General features: G+C 39.4%; 1 protein-coding gene across 2 annotated transcripts; it reads right to left on the reverse strand.

Moving 5' to 3' along the window:
- Positions 1-1,534: 1,534 nt before the first annotated feature.
- Positions 1,535-14,182, reverse strand: ssbp4 (single stranded DNA binding protein 4; the record flags this gene model as incomplete). Of its 2 annotated transcripts, none has more annotated exon segments than XM_036134044.1 (12): positions 1,535-4,513; positions 6,430-6,531; positions 6,629-6,657; positions 7,014-7,092; positions 7,195-7,265; positions 8,195-8,249; positions 8,357-8,392; positions 8,497-8,542; positions 9,924-9,988; positions 10,954-11,021; positions 11,842-11,968; positions 14,099-14,182. In XM_036134044.1, coding segments are annotated over 12 exon segments (843 nt in total), but the record flags the coding sequence as incomplete, so codon positions are not given.
- Positions 14,183-21,402: the final 7,220 nt, after the last annotated feature.

Here is a 21,402-nt window from a genome sequence, read left to right on the forward strand (position 1 = left end):
GGCTGAGTAAGCAACAGACGGTATGTGGTTGTTAAACTAGTGGTACATAACTATGTTTCTTGCATGCTGCTTCTGTTGCTTTCAGTGTGATTAAGTTTGGTTGAGGGCCTATCTCTAACCTTGTTTTTCTTTATTTTTTGGGATCCAAAAAGAACGACTTCTTACTTTTTGTTTTCAGTTGGAGGAAATTTTGACCTATCTTCCGATTGATTTTTTGTTGTATTACATTAAAATTCACATTAAAAATGCAGGGTTTGAAGTTGGGTTGGGGAATGTATCATCTTGACACAATTTGGATCCACTAATACTAACCGGGTAGTGTTGAAATACCGCATAAATACCATATTTCTGTTGATAACCATGTGAATTGCTTTATGACTGTAGTGATGGCAGCTACCAACAGGATAATGCATCATGCCACAACCTTCAGATCATCTCAAGCTGGTTTATTGAATATACGATGAGTTAATTCTGCTCCACAGTCATCAATCCAGCAGAGCAGCTCTGGGATTATGTGTTGGAGCAGGAGACTCACATCACACTGCAAAAACGAAACTTAAAATAAGTAAAATGTTCTTAAAATGAGTGTATTTGTCCTTGATTTGAGCAGGTAAATAAGATGATTTTCCAATGGAATAAGATTTTTGCACTTAAAATGGGAACAACTCATCTCCATCATCTTATTTCAAATGCAGGATGTCTAATTATCTTATTTTAGTGGTCGAATACTCATTCCATTGGCAAAAAATCGTATTTACCTTCTCAAATAACATTAACTTAAAGAACATTTTACTTATTTTTAGATCTGTTTTTGCAGTGCATAGATGCACAGCTGATAAATCTGCAGTGACTGTTTGATATTATTTGGTCAATATGGTCCCACTTCTCTGAAGAATGCTTGCAACATGTGTTTGAATCTGCAACGAAGAATCAAGACACTTATAAAAACAAAAGGGGGTCCAAACAGGTACTAGTGCGGTGTCCCTGATAAAGATGTTGTGACATGATTTAAAACTCTTTTTTCATATATTATGATGACTAAACAGGAACTAGAGGTAGTTGAAGCGGTGAATTTTGTTCAAACTTTATTTGGTGAACTGTGAAAATTTAATTTGAACCTGGTTGCGGGGAACTAAATTAAGAAATAGTCCTTCCTGTCCTCGTTAACCTTTCGCTCTGAGCTGACCAAGTGCTAGCAGCCCTGCTTCTGGCATTTATTAACTTTACAATTCATTGATTATTGTCTGATTGTCCATCATAGCAACTTCCCCTGAATGCAAAGTAAACAAGAAAAACTCAAGCCATTAAAAAACAGTATTCCTGCCAGTCTGATTTTTTTTTTCTGGTCTAAATGCTCCTTAGATTTAAAGATTAGAATATTTGAAATTTGTTAAAACAGCATTTCTTTAACTATGTCAACTAAACTGCTCAGTTGAGACCTAACATATCTAGTTTAAGACCCTTATAAAAACAAGTTTAATGTAAAAAAAAAAAAAAAAAAGATTTAGGATAATAAATACAAACAACAGGGGGAAAAAAATCAAATGACATTTATTATTGATGCATTGTTTCTCTTTTTTATAAGCAAATTATCTGTTTTTCTTTCAGTCTAAAGAAACTTTACAATATAAAGAAACATACAAAGAACATCTTTATTACCTACACAAGACACCTAACTCCCTAAGACAAGATTCTCAACTATCCTACCATGAAATACAAAGCAAACCCAAGAGACAGACTGCTTCATATTGAATACTGCCGCATCATCTGAGAGGACCATGAACGGTTCAAGCCCAACCCGCCCCCGAGTAAAACAACCAGCCCACCCGACCAGCAAATCTTCCTAATGGTACAGTATTATACATCACAATAGAAGTACAGAGATGGCCAACGATCAATATACACAGAGGACGGAGAGAGGATCAGTGAGAGAGCTTTCAACTATACAGTGCTATCACAGGAGTGGATAGCAAAGAACACAGTTTTCCCCCATATTTCTGATTTTGTTGTACTTTTAATTTATAGATTTCTTTTTTTTTTTTCCAGCTTAAAAGTGTTCTTGAACTGATAAAAATCCTTCATATCAAAAACTGCGACATGACGTTGCATGTTTTTGTGAAAAGATGCCCTTTTACAAAACTTAGTCACAGGATTTTTCTATTTCAAAGCCAACAGACTGAAATAAAAAAAAAAAAGGAGTAAAGGGGCGGAGCGAGGACGCCGCGGCTCGTTTTGCATCTCTCCGTCCTGTCCTCTTTCTATCCCGTCCAACCCTCTATCCCTTCACCGCGTTGCCGTCATTTACACATTCAGCCACTTTACAGTATCTTATAAATTTTAGCCCCGTGAGCCAAATGGTTAGATTAGCGCATCTTTTTTCTCTGTGAAAAAAACATGAACAGTTTTTATTTATAATTTACTTTCAACTGTATTCATTGGTAGTGACTGACATTTCAAAAACATGTCAATGATATCAAAATGCATTTTACAGTATTTACAAAAAAACAACAACATAATAATAAAGAAAATGAAAAGTGGGGGAGGGGTTGGGGTGGGAGGATAGAGAAAAGAAAGGTGTGCCACTAAGTCCAAGGAAGGAGAGGCTAATTCCCAGGCCACTGATTGCCAAATCCTGGAGATATCCCTGTTTACACTGATATCAGGAAATGCATAACTACGTCATCGACTCCCACAGAGCCTCCACCTGTTGTTTGCTTATTGTCTGTCGACGTGAACGCTGTACAGAGATCTGGGTCAGAGCAGCAAGTGATAAGGCAGAGTACAGGACATACTGGAAAACCCTTCGATAGTTTGATATGTAGCCATGTGTGAAGATTAGATTTGCTGCAGTTTCAGACACATACATACATAAAAAAAAAAAAAAGGAAAGCAGTCCAGTGAAAAGAAATATAACAATTTTCGGAGTTTCCTACAATTGTTCCTCTTCTTTAGACTAGTGTGGCTGCAGGATCTGCAAAATTCAAGGTGCATCGCCTGATCTGAGCGAGTCCATCATCACAAAGTTCATCTGCATCGTCTAAAGGGGGATCCTGTGACTATGACTGGCGCAGGCCAGATGTTGTTAAACGTTAAAATAGAAAAGAAATGCCAAGATACAATAATATTATTACTGCCTCTATGGTCTTTTTAACAAGATTCCAGGTTATTAACATGTTTAATCAATAAATCAAATAAAAAAAACACTATATAATGCCACAGATGACGTTTAAATAAGGGTAATAATTAACAGGTTACATTTTAGCAGCAGTTGGAATAACTGTTGCCTTTCATAAGAGCATATTTAGATCGCTGTTCTGGTTTTAATTTCGCTGGTGTCGACACTGTGACACTGCAGGATTTTTTCCATTATCATACCCTGAGAATCCTATACCAGCCAATTTAGAGCAAGACGGGCTTTGTGAGCGGATTACAAGAGTTCAAAGTGATCCACAAGTCAAAAAAAAAATGAAACCCTGTCCAGATCTTGAGAGTCAATGCTCGATGGGAACGTAGCCACGCAGGAGTCCAGAAAAGAGAGAGAGAGAGAGAGAAACTAACCAGGTTTAAGGATTCACTTACAACTGACAAAAAAATAAAAACAAGAAAACAAGCACCACACAAGCCAAACCTGTTTTTTTTTTCTTTACATACAAGAAGAAATCTGGGATTCCCAAACTGCCATCCAGCTTTGTTACGGAGTTACCTGAAACAGTTCCTGTCAGTGTGTCCCAGCTGAGCTGCTCCCCAGCAGGTCAAACAGTTATTTTAGGGGTGTGTTTTTTTTTTTATTAAGACAAGGCAGATAACACCTGATGTCCATGTGTGTCAGCAGACAACGCACCCCCAGACGATGTATCCCTCTTCCCTTGTCCACATCCCCACCAGACGACAACAAGAACATCCGGGAGGAGGCAAACTGTACCTTGAAATGCAGTTTCATGGAGAGCCGCGCAATGAGACGAAAAAAGCACAAACAAAAAAAACAACAACCTCCAAACATGTAAACAGAAAATCCTTGTGCATTTCTCAGGTATGTGCTTCTTCTGTCGTCATTGGTGCTTCTGCTGAGACACAATGTGTCTTTTTTTTGTTTGTTTTTTAACAGGAAAACCATACCAACATTAGCTGGATAATAGCAACTATTAAAATTAGATCATTATCACCCACAAAAACAAAACAAATATTAAAATGAAAATTGTCCTAAAATAACATTATCAGTCCATCGCTTTGAAATGTCTGCCACAGGAGGAGAGTTTTTTTTTGAAAAGTCCCACGTGAGTCGACAGCTGCTAAGTCCGCCGTAGTAACGAGCTAAATGAAGGTCGCCATCCTGGGGGGGGGCCCTACACGAGGAGGTTCTTGCTGAAGGAGCGGCAGGCTCTTGAGGGAGCAGAGGAGCAGAGAAGGTCCTTCCTGCTGCTTGGAGGCCCTTTCACGCTCTCACACCCATTTTACAGGCAGTGGGATGTGGGGCCCGAAGGGAAGTCCTGCTTTCCAGGGGAATCCCCAGGGGCTGTGTGGCACCACACGCCATCCACGTAGAGTAGGACGAGGAGGAAGGGAAGGAAGGAAGGAAGAGGAGGAGGAAGAGGGGAACGCAACACACACCATGGTGGTCAGGGAGGAAGGGATTCAGATAAAAGGGAGACGAAGAGGTAAAATGAAAGATTAAAAAAAAAAAAAATCACACACTCATCGTCATGTTGGGTGAATACTGCAAAGAGAGAAAACAGAGAGGAGAGACAAGATAAGCAAATGCTGGATTAATATTGTTATGTCACCCAGTTTTAGATGAAAGCAGCATCACAGTAGCGTGAATGCCATGTTCAGTAGGAGGCTTGCAGAAAACACGGCGGACAACGTCTGTTAGTTATTTTAGGTGGCAGAAAGCAAACAAGAGAGAAAAGCTGGCAGAATTTTAGATTTCACTGACAGACCAGCCTCACAAAACTACAGCATAGGTTAATATCACAACCTACAGGAGAAAGCACACTGGTGCAGATCTCTCAGCAAGCTGTTTTTCTTGGGTTTCCCGGTTTCTAATGTTAGGACAAGCTAAAACAAGGCGGGGGTGTCTCTTACAGTAATAGTGTCCTGGGCAAGCCCCTCCTTCTGCCTCCCCTCAACTAATCAAAATCTGTGATTGTGGGACGGGACAAAATGCAGTGCATTTACGCACAAAGCATGTAACCCCCTGTTCTCTGCATCGAACAGGGAGCTCCAACTCTCCAGTGACTGCAGATGCATAAAATCAATAGAATATTTGTTCAAGGCGCAACTGATAGATCCTATTTTTCATATGTTGTGATCCTACGCCCCATTTTCTGATGCTGCTCTGGATATCTGCCCATATGGATACAAAAACAAAAAAAAAAGAATATAGAAATAAAGGCCTGTTTGGCTGGCAAAAGCATTCACCTCACTTCTTCAAAGATTTTCATACTATAAACACAAAATCTGTGGATTTTGTTTAATAGACATCGCACTGCAAAAACGAAACTTAAAATAAATAAAATGTTCTTAAAATTAGTGTTATTGTCCTTGATTTGAGCAGGTAAAGAAGATTATTTGCCAATGGAATAGGATTTTTGCAATTAAAATAGGAACAATTTATCTCCATCACCTTATTTCAAGTACAGGATGTCTAATTATCTTATTTTGGGGGTCAAAATACTTGTTCCATTGGCAAATAATCTTTTTTACCTGCTCAAATCAAGGACAAATGCACTAACTTTAAGAACATTTTACTTATTTTTGGATCCGTTTTTGCAGTGCGTATGGTTTCCAATACTTCTCTTTAAAATGAAAACATCTAAGGAGGGAGATGCATTTATATTTAGACCTTTTTACTCTGATGCTCCAAACAAAACTAATTCCATCCAACTGCTTAATCAGTAAATATAGAGTTAACCTATGTGTGTCCCTTCAATCGCTCCATTATTCATCCCTACAGCAAGTCATTACAACTTGATCACAGACTTGGCAAGAGTTTTTAAGCGTGATGCTTATCCCGATGGGTGTAAAGTAGCCTTTAAAGTGTTGCCTTCCTTTGTTTTCAGCCCGCTTTACGGATTCCCACAGACCTTCCAAAGGTGCCTACTTGTAAAATAAAAGTCCATTTATTTGTAAGTTCAGCGCAAATCCAGCTGTTCTATTCGCTGTGCCGTGAAGGCCTTAGAGATCTGTTAGGGTACATTAGTGAACAGACAGCATCGTGAAGACCAAGGAACACAGCAGACAGATCAACGGTAAAGCTGTGGAGTTTAAAGTCTGAAGCAGGGTTTAGGAGGAGCAAAAGAAGACATCCCCAGGCCATAATAAAGCGTTGACATGCTGAGCAGTGGTGTCAATTTTTTGGCTTTGTTTGTTTTTTACTTGCAAGTAGGCGTGAGAGGAGAAAGGAGGCGTTCAGGGTCAAGTGCTACTCACACTTTCACTTTGGAATGGGTTTAAAAAGTTGCCTGCCATCTCGCCGTCATCCCGCGGAGTGCCGGGAGGATTGTTCATGCCTGCCATATTGTTGGGCGAATTCTGCAACCCAGGTGGAAGAAGCCAACAGCAGCCAATGAATAAAGAGACACGTGGGAAAGAGGGATCAGGAGCTGCGTGACAAGGCACACGGTCTTACCTTTGGCAACCCATCCATGTCACCAGAGCCTGTGTTTGAAGGTACAGGAAACAAAATCATTACCAGGACATCCAGAAGAGCTGAAAGTGAGTAAGGTAACTAGTTTCCCCCAATAAGTAAAGGTTTCTGATGAAGCTGTTTGTTACTGATACGGATAAACAAGAACTTTGCAGCGTTCACTGATCACATCCCATCCATGGGATCAATAGGCCTGCTCATCCCCCTCTAATCTGTTTAAACTTTAATCAATAATAATGAATATACACTGTTAAAACACTTCTTGAATCTGCCATGAGAGGGCAGTGTACTACTTCTAAAAAGCCTCTGAGCAAAGAAAGAAGCACTTTCATCAGGAAGGTATCTGCTGCACACACTCAAGATTCACCTAGTGATCCGTTCATATGATGCTGCTCCATCGCTCCCATTCCACCCATGGGTCCATCTGGTCCCGGTCCCATTGGGAACTACATAAAAAATAAATAAATTATTATTTCAGTTTGTTTTTGTTAACAAGGCACAAAGCGACTCCTATAAAAGGCGAGTAAATAAACATTTAGAGCGCTTACGTTCGGTCTGTTTCCACCTGGGCCAATGGGGTTCATCATTGTGTAGATGTTTTCGCTTGAATTTGTGGAATCTGTGGAAAGAAAGCAGGTGAATATTTTAGTGCGCAGAAGATGTTTAAGCTGTTGTGCTACAAAATCAAGAATCAGAATCAGTTTTAATCACCAGTTGTGTTAAGACATTTCAACTGTCAGTATGTAGAAGTCCCCTAATAACTAAACAGAGTCATCTGTGCGGGGCTCAGTGTAAATCCAGCTGTTATGTGACCGCTGGAGATAGGCACCAGCATGTGCCGTAAAATGGAAGGATGGATGTGTATATATATATATATATACATATATATATATATATATATATATATATATATATTTATATATATCTATCTATCTATATATATATAGATAGATAGATATATAGATATATATATAAATATATATATAGATATATAAATATATATATATATATACATACATACATATATATATATATATATATATATATATATATATATATATATATATATATATATATATATATATATATATATATATATATATATATATATGTATATATATATATATAAATATATAATGAATTGAGGAAATAAGCTCTCTACAGGCACACAGGAACTGAGCAGCTACAGGGCATCAATGTTTTCCTCTCAGCCAATCCTCCACATTGACTTTATTGATGGGCTAAAGCTGGGATGGATCAGTCCGTGGATTGTAGACCCACGTGTCTTTGCATCCTTTACCACACGCGTCTGAACTCTTATAAACACAGTAAAGAGTGCTTGGATTTCAGTATTTCAGGAGAGGAAAATGTACAAAATCAGTCAAAACTGGATACATACACATCACATTATTCACTATTTATATCTCTATATTTTTTTGGCTAAATATTTTGAGTGTGAAGTTTCCATATATCTCAAGGAGAGATGATGAGTTGTCAGAGAACAAATTTAGACCGATCCAGTTTGGATAATAAAAGTCAGCTACTCACCTCCAGGACTGGGCATGATTGGAGTTCCTGGTGGTCCGCCTCCCCCTGGAGGGCCCTAAAGGGATGAGAGGAAGGATGAGTGCTGTGCACCAGTCAGACACCGCCGTGTAACAGGTAATTTATGGCCCGTTGTCACACATGAGCCCACGACGGGCCACTTACCACATAGTTTCCTGGAGATGAGGATGAATAAGCTATCTGTGGAGAGAGAACAGACATGAAGAGAGGGGGAAAAATGAAGCTCGGTTCCTGAAAAGAAAACCAGTCATGGCTGAGAGAACCGATGAGAGGGAGTGACTCACTGAATTATTGTTGGGGTTCGGCCATGGACCTCTTCCACCAGGACCCCTGAGCAAGAGAGGTAAAGTTACAAAATGGGATTAATGTTGTGATTCACAGATCACAGGAGGTGCTGGTCACGACCCAAAAACCATGATTTAAATTGACTCAAGGCATGATACTCAACAATATGAAACAAACAAGTAATAATAAGTAGAATATGTCTTGATGATAAATAACAGAATACAAAAGACAAACATGTGAGTATTATGAATCCCAACTTTTCTAGATTAAAACATGTTCGCTAGGATTTGATCCCAGAAATCTGTATTATGTTTTCAGACTAATTTCAATTAAACATAACTGTATAGAATTTTTTTATTTTAAGGTTATAGAAAAACTGGAAACTGTTTAGCTTCAAAAAGAGTTTGTTTAACAGCTCACATTCTTATTCCTCTCAATAGAAATTTAATTTCTTCTATTCTTTCTTTTTATTTAAACAATACGATATGTTTACAATATATAATGTTGTATTCTGTTTTATTTCTGGTCCACTTCTCCTACTGGCTTCCATGTTTGCAGAGTGCTGCTCTTTTGCCAAAATAAAATACCAAATTCTGCGCTCTGTGTTGGGAACCCTGGGAACTCTCATGTGATTGGCTCAGGAACCAGGAAGTAAACACGAGCTACACTCTGAACTGAAGTAGTTCCGGATCGTACCTCTAAGTTTGAAAGGAGAAAAACGTGACTCAGACATTGTTGATAGAGACGACCAATTGTTTATAGGGAATGTTACTTCCATCGCGGGTGACAAATGAGAATGATTTAGGTTGATTTTACAGCTAATACCTTACTGATAGCTCCTTTAAAATAATTTTTTCAAACATGTATCTTCTGACAGATGTTATATTATTGTTTTGGAGTGCCAAATACAATGTATTGGAAACTCTAAGCTAAAAGAATAGGGTTAGACTTAGAGCTCATCAACAAGATAAATCACCAAAATACAAGTGGACACATGCAAAAAAAAGCTGATCAGTATCTTAACAAAGAATCAGATTTATGTACACACAATAAAGAGTTTTCCATTGCTTATTGGGAAGGGTATCAACAATTTAACACACCGTTTTAAACAAAATTTAAAGAAAAATCAGTCAATTTTACAATGTTGCATTGTCTCATTTGCAAACAGAAACAAACTTGCTGGCTGAATGAAACTAATTTGAAATCTAACTCTGCCAGGGGTATGAATAATGCTGGGCCTTACTAAGTAAACAACACAACTCTTGTCTATTGTTAATTTAAATCTTTATACAACATTACACTGACACTCATAAACAAGATTTTAACTGTACTAAATACATCTATTTATTTTCCACTAAACATTAGTTTTGAGAAAAAAAGAAAAAAAAGAAAAGAAAAGAGAAAAGCTTTTCTTTCGCCTACTAACATGTTCATCCCTGGCATCCCCGGTCCCATGGAGTTTGGAGGAGGCCTCATCCCTCCGCCGTAGTTCTACACAAAGAAACCGGCACACAGTCAGTACAGAGTCCCACACTTGCTCCGTCGAAAGTTTTTGAATCTTGATGAAGGTCAGCGAGGATCATGTCTCCTCTTAACGAGGGTCTAATTATGTCCTGTGTGTGTGTGTGTGTGTGTGTGTGTGTGTTTCAGTGTGTCTGCACTCCCCTCCCTGTATTTGCATGTATGTTTTCATGGATGCCCAGTGGGGAGGTTTGGCTGCCAATACATGTTTAAACTTGGGTATGCATGCATGTGTGTGTGTGTGTGTGTGTGTGTGTGTGTGAGGCCACAGATCTGTTCCACCGAAGGAAGAGTTTTGTTCAGCAGACGATTACACTTGTCGAGCAGATGCCATGCCAGCTGCCGCCACGCTCGCTGCCAAAGTCAGAGAGCCAGCGTGGCACACAGAGGGGCTGAAGGGCACAGTGTGTGTGTGTCTTTGTCTGAGATAATGTTTTAAAATGTGAGGGGACTGAAGTGCCTGTCTGCTAATGAGAATACAAAAGGGAAACTGTTCTTTGAGCATCTGAAGTATTACAATATAACAAGCCATTGAGTGAAATCAAAGTCATAAGAGGCGAGTATTAACCTTGGCTCCAGTTTGGGCTCATACCAGTGCATCTGACATAACCAGCTACATTTATCACGTATAATTGGTGTTTGCAGAGTGTGACCTCTGCTCAGAGCCAAGCTAGTCATCAGGGCTCTTGTGATATTTGAAGCTGAGCTTATGGGGCTGGTCTAGCCAAATGTACCCTCTCTTTATAGGCTGCTTTAAAATCATCACTGTTTTTTATGGACGCACTCAGGAAACCGCACAGAAATGATACTGCAGAGCAGCTGGAGAGAGAATGGGCTCTGCTGGAGCACACACTGTCCCATGTCATTACTTCTTTTGGCAAGACTTTTGCTGATCCTTAACAGCTATGATGTCCGTTCTGCGTGTTGTAAATTACCTGTGGGCCCATGCCTCCCATTCCTCGCGGGGGGTTCATTCTCATTGGGCCTCCCATGTTTGGATGTCCTGTTGTGGTACACAGAGGATGTTGGAGTAGGAGCGCGGTTTAGAACCAGAATAATTACACAACATGCTCATATTTAGATGATGAAGATTTTTCTTCAAAGTAAGAAAACAAAATGCAACCCATGCCACATGTATTGCAACTTCTGGTAAAGATGTTTAAAAGCCTTGAAAGAAAATCCTCTTTTTTAAGGTACGATTATCTCAACTGAAAATTGTTTTTGGGTAAAAATAAATAACCTTTAATTAAAGACATTTATTTAATGTACTTAACCGAAAATGACAAATTGGGACAGAAATATATTTTCTTCACAAAATTCACTGTAGGCAGATTTATTGGTATTCCAAACAGCTCCTATAAACCAATTGCAACTGAATCTTTGCTGTAATTTGTGTCTTATTTTCTAAGTTTCTAGGAACATTTGATTCTCTTAGACATTCCTGAAAAGAGCACATGTCATTCAAGTAAGGCGGATATGTGTTGATTCTCAGAAGTCTGGAAAAAGCTAATTTAAAGTGGTTACTAAGGTAAACTTGCTCAACTCTACAGCCAGAGCAATCATTTCAAAACTTAAAACAACTGCAAGTGTGACAGGCCAGACTGGAGGAGCAGAGTTTATCCTCCTAGCACGCACACTGAAAACGGTGATGAGGAAGATTTAAAAAGAAAATCACTGAAGCTCATTGTTAGAGAACCGCATCAACAATGTGAGATTATGCTACTACCACAGAAGATTAGTTTAATTTAAGGCTTTTGACACATCTTTACCAGGGACGCCATTAACTGTGGAGGGCGCCGCAACATCATTCTTCGAGTCAGCACCTTGAGGTCTAGTGGGGTCCAGGCTGTTTGGAAGGAGGGGCTGAGAACCTGGGATGCTCCCTGGAGGCTGGTTTGGCATTCGGAGGGAGGGTCTGGGGCCACCTGGGTACCGTGGAGACATGAATGGCTGCAGGATGGACAGGGGGACAAAAAAATAAAATAAAAAGATAGTTTACATTTGATTTCAGAACACCCCATAAGGAAACACGTTTATGTTTCATTAATGAAAGGGTTTCAATTATTGTAAAAAGGATTTGCTTGACATTGTGTTTTAAACTCCAGAAGCTAAAGGCACTGAACAAAAACTACCCAGTATATTTGCTATGAATATATTATTAAAATAAATAAAGTTAGGCTTTACTATTAAATCTGGGAATATTTAATCTCATAGAATACAATAATTTATTTCCCCCCAGATAATGTTTTAGCTTAGGTTAAAAGGAGATTTCTAATATCATTTATTAACTTTATTTCATTTGGGAAATAGCACCTTTTCATTCTCCTCTTCGCATTTTTGAAAACGTTATGTAAGGGAAGAGCAGCCCAAGACTTGTTAATAAAAGATTTGAATGCAGCAAAAATGATGTCACTAATATGATAATACACTACGCCCAGAGTTGTATCCACACCAGCTGAAAAAAAAAAAAACCCCCGAAGCGGGACACATTATCCATAAAAAGGATGAGATGTGACAGAAATCACAGCTTGTAATAAAAAACACACAAACCATAACGTGTCTCAGCGTGCCACGGTCATTATGGGCTCTCGGTCCTAAAAATCCGGCCTGAGATTTTAATTTAATAATGTCACAACCAAGTCCAGTTGCATCCAGACACAGTCCATTCTCACCCTGTTCTTGGCTTGCTGTTTCAAGATGGACTAAAAAATATTTCTGGGCAATTAAATGCTCTGCATTTTAACTAATCATCTCTTCAAACAATTAAAAAATTAAAATAACTATAAAATTAATAATTATTTCTAACAGGTTTCTCAGCTACACTTTTCTGTGCAAATCCGCTGAATTCTTTCATTTAAAACAGATTGAAATTTGGGCTCATCGCAGCCCGACTGGGGGCCTTTTTGGGTCAGAAACAATTAGAGAGCCTGTCCTGTGCCGCTCGGTCCAAAGGTGTCTTCTCTACTGGTCAGCAGGGGGAGCTAGTTTGCTGGACAACGACCGTGCCTTTGTTTTGTTATAGCTCCTAAAAAACGAGAAGGCTGTCACTGTATGTGCCTTGGAAAGTAAGACCTCAGGTGGTGAAAGGCATCAAGATAAAGGTAGAGGCGGACGGATCGGACGGCAAAGAAAACAATGTGGAAATGCAGCAAAGAATGAGAAGATACACAGGAAAGAGAGAGATTATACAAATATGGTCAGAAAAAACAACGCAGTATACTTAAAAGTGCAACAAAGAAGACACCGAACACTTTGTTCCCATCTCCTGGAAACCAGAGAGCAGAGCCACGGCGATTCTTGACGCACAGTCTGAGCAACTTCACAGGCAAATCTGGATGTTTCAGCAGAGCGGGGGACAAGAACAGGCCGGCCGGGACGCGCACACGAGAGCCAGCGCTACCGAACTAGTGAATAATGTAAAGCATCGCAGACAGATGGTTGGCAGTATTACCTATGAGAGTACCCTGCTGCAACTACAAATACCCACATCCAGAGGGGCCGTCTTTCAGTGTCAAACGAGAAGAAACGGTTGCAAACAAAAAACCGACCTGGGGAAACACGCAGAGTTGAATGCCAACTGGAAGAACAACGTGTTAGCGACATGAAATGCAGATAAATGGAGACTGTGTTTAAGGGGGGGGGGGGCAAGCGGAGGCCAGCGTATGTATTTACACTCAATGCTGGATGCGATGGACCCTCTTACTACTGTTTTCTTACTCTGCACTCTACCACTTCCCGTTTCCGCCCTCCTCCTCCCACACTGTGGTGGGTTTGCACACGGAGAGCCACGCAGTGTCAGCCCGTGCTGCAATATTAATGCTCTATTGATGGACTATGGGTTGGTGAGTGCTGGGCTGAGGGGAGAGAGGAGGCCCTCCAGATGCACCTCCGCTCCTCACAATCAGGCCAACACAGCTAAATTATTCATTCGGTCCACCATGCTGGATGTTGCCAATCCCCGGCGTACGCCACGCACCGGGGGACCCGCGAGCTGTTTGTACTTTAGTGTTACGATGAGTGAGTGAATGAGTGAGTGTTCACAACTGGGAGGGGGGGGAAAGTGAAAGGAAGTTGTCTTACCTGTCCGTGGGGTCCCATCATGGGATTGCTGGGGTTGTGTGGTGGGGGCTGTGTGTGAGGGGAAGGCTGAGATCCTGGAGGACCCTGGAGAAGACGACATATCGACATGTAAATAAAAGAAAGCAGGTCGTTTTTTAAGTTTTCAGAGGCTTCTCGTGATGAAAGTGGCTCGCAAAAGCATCCGTGCTCCTTCAACCTTTCCATGCTTTGTCATGTTACAACAATAAGGTCTAATGTACTTTAATGGGATTCTGTGACAGACTAAAAAAATCAAGGCATAATCATAAAAGTGTTGAGGGCATTTTCTATCAAGCATCCCTGAATTTGTTTGTTGCAATCACCCCTACAACTCTTTGTGTATGTGCCTAACAGCTTCACACATCTAGACACCGACATGTTTCCTTTCTTCTTTACAAAACAGTTGAAGCTCAGTCAGACTGGACGGAGAGCGTCTGTGAAGAACAATTTTCAAGTCCCAGATTTAAATTTTAGACTTTGACAACACATGAATGTGCTTTGATCTGATCCACCCTTCTGTTCACATCCTCTCACACAGAGGTTCCCAAACTTCTCAACCTGTGACCCCCCTGAATAACAGCGCCAGAGACCGACAGGGTGGTGGGTTACTTTTATTCATTCTGGAAATGACTACTATGACTAAAGCCATAAAATTGGGAGAGTAAAGTAGTAGAACAAAAAAGTGGAGTCTTCCCCCTGTGGTAAAATGAGGAATGTTGAGCTTCTAGTAAAGTCATACTTTGGTATCGATTTCACAAATAAGGAAATATTAAACCTTTTTAGCAAATCAGCATCAAATTGTTATTACTCTCAGGACTTTGAAACAATTGTGTGACTTCTCATAATATTATTTTTTCTTCTACACCCAATGTTATGACTTTATTCATGTAAATTCCAAAAAGAAATACATTTGTATTATGGCTATAAGGCCAGATTAAAAAAAATCAATTATTTGCCACAGATGAGTAAAGTTCCACAAAAAAACTCAGGAATTTTGAGATCAGTTTCACATATTTGCAAGAAAAGACGTTTTCTGATGTTGAAAAGTCGTACATTTTCAGATGTAAAACCACCAACTATAAATCAGTGGGCCCAGAGATTGAAACATGTTTACATAATGGAGCGAATGACTGCAAGCAGACACTTTTATACAAAGGTGGACTTGTTTTTCAGAATATCTGGGTGTCTGATGGAGAAGATGATGGAACGAGATGTTACTAGAAGGAGGGGTCTAATGGAGTTCCTCATTGGGAAAGGTTCCTGCCTGGCCACAGATTACAGATTGTGTATATTGTCTGCTCTACCTGCTGTCATAATTGTGAAGACTTTTGGTATTTTGTGTTTGTCGTGATGTCTACTATTTGCGTTTCTGTCAGGAGATGATATGTAAAATTTCTAAAATGGTTAAATAAAAAGTTCTAAAAAAAAAAAAAAAGGAAAGTCGTACATTTTCGAGACAAAAATCATCTTCCATGATTAAATGCATACATTTGCTATATTAAAAGAAGTATATCATATCTCTGACATTGTAAAGTCAGAAATTTTGCACCCTCATTTGGATCAACCTGCACTAGGTGTCCCAGCGACGCCCTGGGATCCCCTGCTCTAACAGCTTGTCTTCTTCAGTTTTTAGCTCCATCCATCTTCCCACCAATGGTGCTCATATTCCCTGTCTGTCCCATGATGAAAAGCAACCCATGTTTCTCCATGGGGATGATATGTTCACGGCCATACTCTTTCCATTTCTAGACAATGGATTAAACAGAGCTCCATGAGATGTTCATGTGCTGTTTCACATCCAAACGCTGCTTTAAACTTCTTGAAAACTTTATCCTTAATTTATCAACTGTGCTCCATGGTCGTCATTGGTGTTTATTCACTGTTTTTATATTATTAAACCTTTGTCTATACAGGCAGTCACATTGAGACTGTGTTTCTCTTTACAACTAAAGAGGAGCCGTCAGAGAACAGCTGGATTTATACCGAAATCAAGCACAACTGGACTTTATTTACAAGTAGGCGCCTTGGGAAGATAATTGGTTGCATTTGATTTTATTTAGGGGGGATCAAAAAAAAAAGTGGGGTCAATACAAGTGAAGGGAACATTTTACAGATTTTTAGATTTGAAAATCTAAATCTTATCTTTTGTTGTACAATATTTTCCCCTACCTTGTGTTGGCCTATCACATCAAATCTAAAAACTAGCAAACAAAAAGAAAATTTAAGTTTGTACTTTTTTCATGTGACAAAACCATGAAAGGCTCAGAAGCAGTTTGGGGGGGGGGGGGCATCAAAAAGCCTAAAGGGTTCATGCTATGGGAGACACGTATGCCTCAGATCAAGCCCATACAACCACTTGGCCTGTAATGTATTTATGTGCAATCCAGCACAGTGAAAGTGAGCTGAAACGTCCTTTATATCACTATTTACAGGCTTTTGAAATTTAATAAGGCAACATATTTGCAGGACCACAACCATTCAACACCGAGGATGCCATTTACACAAAGATATCAACAGACATCCTGAAACAACAAAGACTGTATTCAACTTCTACACCTTTGGTTGTCTAGTAGAAGGAGCGCAGAAGCAGAATTTCCTCTGAGACCATTGCAGCCCCTTATTATGTAATCGCACTTTGATTGTCTATATCAAAACAAAATGTCAGCTGTAAAACAGGCCAACTGCAATGACAAGACAACTGACAATTTTTCCACAAACCCATAGAACAACAAGACAAACGTAAAGTTCATTACCAATCAGAACCTGAAGAGCTCAGAGAGACAATAGCTTTTGCTTCAGCTCGTATGAAGGTTAGAGCCAACATCTCAACGTTATAAATAGTCATCTTTAAAAAAATAAATAAATCATAATACTGAGTATATATGTGAGGCAGATGAATGTGACTGTTTTAGGAGTAAACTGAAATTAATATGTAAATCAGACAGACAGGCAGACAGACAGACAGACTGAAACTTAGACATGAGGTTTCTAAGCACAGCCTGCAGAGTGCTGACTCCTGATGTCACAAACAGTTTGCTTGCACCACACCATCTCAGTCTTTTTAGAAGTACTTTGAATACATCGTTGCAACCATTCATCTTTTATAGTCAGATTTTACCTCACTCAAGCACAAACTAAATTTAAGTGAGATAATGTTTGCCCTACAACACACTGCCTACTGCCCACTAATATCATCGTTATCCATCCATCCATCACACGTTCCCGCTCATACCGGGGAATGGTGTTCTGTATTAAAATGACCAAGATATGTCATTTATTTGGTGACACCAACTATATCATCGGACAGTTTGAATTATGGAATTTTAACGTATTTAGTTTTACCTTTTTAGTTCAAAAGATTATAACAGCACTCTTATAGGCATTTGATATCATGCTCTACAGCGCACACTTGATGGACTTAAAACCACAATATCATCTGCGTATGTAACATAGACTGACTAAAAGATCTCCAACAAAACAGGCATAAGGACGATGGTTCAATTTGCTCTGCTGTGCCATCAAGTGGACAATAAATGCATAAGAGGCAGAGTGGTTATTTGATGTGAATTCGATGTTAGAAGTTTTAAACTGAATGAACAAATTCTGACTATGATCTTGGTATGATCTTAATCGGTCTTTATGATACAATAACTGATTTGAAAAGGGAAGAGGAAACAAATAAGGGATGAAGTAAAGCCTCAACGAGTTGAAGAAATCTTTAGTTCAAGCTAAAAAAAATTGTCTACTCGAGCAGGAGCCGAACCCATGACCCAGCAATGAAAGTGGCAGAGTTTAACCACTAGACCACCACAAATGAGTGTCAATATGTCCTTTAATAGGGCACAGAGCGACAGCAGGTTGTTGGGATTAACTTTTTTATGCCTCTTCCAACATTCTCCTCTTTTTTTTTTACTGATTTCAAAGCTAAAAATAACACTTGAATATATCACAAATGATCCTAAGGCAAGGAGATGTGACGGGGGGATCAGCAGCATTTAGCTGGCCCTTTAAATCCTGCACTACCTGGCGACTCAGATCTTGAAGCAGTCATGCGGTACGGCTGGCACTAAAGGCTTCAAACGTCACCTCCTATGTCATCAACACAAGCCACAATGCACGCTTTGCAAAAAATCTGCCTGGATTTCTTGACACATCACCAGATGAAACACTAAGAACCCATTTTACCTGTACAGTCTGGTGAGCATACCACCAAGCCAGGAGTCTCACAATTTACAGAGATCTATGCGTCTATGACTCAGTTTAAAAAACAGCTTACTGTGATTCACACGATCAAGAGCTCTTCTTTGCATACTTTTCATTGTTTAAACAAAAACATGCAACATACAAAGGTCAGTGCTGAAATTAGGCTTCATTTCAGAGAGTTGTTAAAATTGTTTATCCTAAATTGCAAGATTATTTTAGTACTTTTAGTACTGACATATTTCTCAGGCCTGTAGTTCTTCAAGCTGCCCACTTTACCAGTTTTGTCCTTGATAGCCGGAACTAGCAGGATGGACAACATCGAGTGGTAACAAACCGTGGCACATATAACCTGCGAAGCAGATGGTAAGAAGAGGAGCAAGCTTTGCACAAACAAGTTTAGGGTTTTCTGCTCTCCTCGCCCACACTCTTTGTTATCAGCCAGCATGTGTATTGCCTGATACACCTCATGCGACATCATCATTCATCATTGAGCGGTCATATTCAACCATCTGTCCACATTATACACAACACTTTGGACACAGTTAAATAAAGTACTGTAATACCATGGCACAGAAATACTGTCTGAGCCTAAAACTCCTTCCGTAGTGCAGGATTGGGTCAACTTGTACATATTCAAAAAATGTTTTACTTCCTTCCAGAAATCGTTAACATTGTCACAAAGCAGCTTTTCAGCCATAGCATCATCCCTCAGCATTTTCTCATTCTTCTCAATAAACTGAATAGCATATTTAAATTGTACATTAGTGACCTTCTAATGCTCTAACAAGGGTCCCTACCTAGGTCTACCTGCAACAGTCCATGCAGCCTTACAGACCTAAACACATCTATTTTCTTTACACTTGTAAAAAGCTTTACTTGCTGCATTCATTGCATTCACTGTGTCATTAAACATAGAGCAGAGAGCTGATTGGTGGCCTACCATTGTACACATCCCTACACAAAACCATATCCTTCGGTATTTGAATATTGCACAGTGTTATCTCTGTATAATTAGAATAAGCTATGAGGTTATCCTTTGCAAGGGGAGGCCCAATCGAGATTTTCTGAAGTTCTATTATTTCTGTTTCTAATCACTGCTGGCAAGTGGTTCATGTTTAGTGTTAGTGCAAGAGGTGTATGATCAGCCATCGCAGCCCCGTACAAAACACTCATACCTTTCAGGGACGCAAGAGCATCCGCTGTACCAAAGCAATGATCCAGCTCTGAGGTGGTTAGCCGGGCTTCACTGTTGTAGGTAGAGCTGTCTGCAGGCAGAAGCACTTTGCTTGACAAGTATCAAACCAGTATCTTAACAAAACTATTTCAAACAATGAGCCCCTGTCCAAAATATCTGTGCTCACATCCCCACTAACATAGACAGAAGATGGGCTTTGGTCCTGAATGAAGGGATTAAGCAAACCCAGTCACCCTCATTCTGCTGACATCCATAGAGTGTTTCCACGTTTAAAACAGTAAGTTATTTATCATTGTGAATAAACTGCAAAGCAACACGGCAGTCAGCTCCAATGCAGATTACATTTATTGCAGAGCCAAGCTTCTACGGTAAAACCAGGAATGGTGCCTCATACAATCCCCATCCAGAAGTCTGTTGTGGACTTTCCCCAATCCGTTTCTTTCCAACTTCAACTTTACCATCCAATATGGTGGCCGTGCAAATGAACATATTGTAGAGGTAGGTGCAGAAATAAACTGCTTATTTGCACTTTATTTCATGGTAGACACTAAGGTGCACGTTCCCCACCTAACCACAAGGCTGACTATCCCTTATAAAACAGAACATAACATCAAAATCTGAGAAAACACACCAAATAATCACAAAACTCACAGATCATAAACTGAGCCCTGAGAAGTTGGTATCAACCCACCATGCTACTAAATAAATGCCTTATTTGAAAATTTATGAGCACAAACGTCTCCCCATTTTCAAGATGTTTTGTAACATTAAAAATATATAAAACTATTAGTCAAATTACTGTAAAAGAAATAGTTATGCTACTTTTCATGATTTGTTTGTTGATTTCTCACTTGGAAATAATTAAAAAAGATAGACGAACGCAACAAAAGTGAACCAAAACAAGCTTAAGATTGAATACATATCTTATTATGACAAATAAATAGCCACTAAGCACAAATGAAGAGGTAAAATTAAAGGCAAATTAACCGTTTGTTGTTGGGATCTACATACAGCTTTAATGAAATAGCGTACAGAAAAGATTTGAATGATTCCTCAGCAAAATTAGCTCCATAGTTGTGAATTAGTTTCAGCCCCCATAGCCACTGCATGTCCAATTTACATATGCAGCCTATAATTACCAGACAACTATTATATCTAACCTATTAGCCCAACAGGGAGTGTGCATAACAAGATTTGTCACTGACATTTACAAAAGACCAGAGTAATTCTGATGAACAGGAATTATTAATGAGCGGGATGAGGTCAGATCAATTCATGGGGAATGCTGTAATCAGTGTTCAGCTACAGTATTGTGGCTAAAGGAGGATTCAGTCCATATTCTAACTTGCTATTAATTTAGCCAATTTCAAACTGAGATTTACTTAATAATCGTTCAAATACAGAATCATGTGCCAGCCTAAGCTTATTTTTGTGGGTCCGTTTTTATTTTAGAAAGAAGTCCCAACTGTCCAAATCATTCAGCAAAACTGCACCGAAGACACAACCGCTGAGGAAAAAATCCACTTCCACTTTGTATTTAGAGACTGAATGGACTTTTTATAGAAAGTCTAAGAAAAAAGGCAGCTACAAAAAGAGATGCAGTACAGTACATCAGTGGGAACTTTCTCCTCTGCTATAAGGTAGGATTACAGGTGTGTTTAAATATAAGCGCAACACCAAGGCGGGGAATGGGGAGGGGGGGGGGGGGGTACAAGATTTTCCTTAAAGGAACATCAGGATCTTTTTCTCCTCCATGCTGAGTGTGCTAAATACAATGAGTTTATCTAAAAGCAAAAGGAGAAGGTGAAGGATTAGACAATTCCCAGCATTAAAATTCGCTTACACTCCTATTTGTATGTAATATAAAGAAAACCACTCACAGTTAACT

This window comes from Fundulus heteroclitus, unplaced genomic scaffold, assembly GCF_011125445.2.
Source record: "Fundulus heteroclitus isolate FHET01 unplaced genomic scaffold, MU-UCD_Fhet_4.1 scaffold_721, whole genome shotgun sequence".
Taxonomy (NCBI): Eukaryota; Metazoa; Chordata; class Actinopteri; order Cyprinodontiformes; family Fundulidae; genus Fundulus; species Fundulus heteroclitus.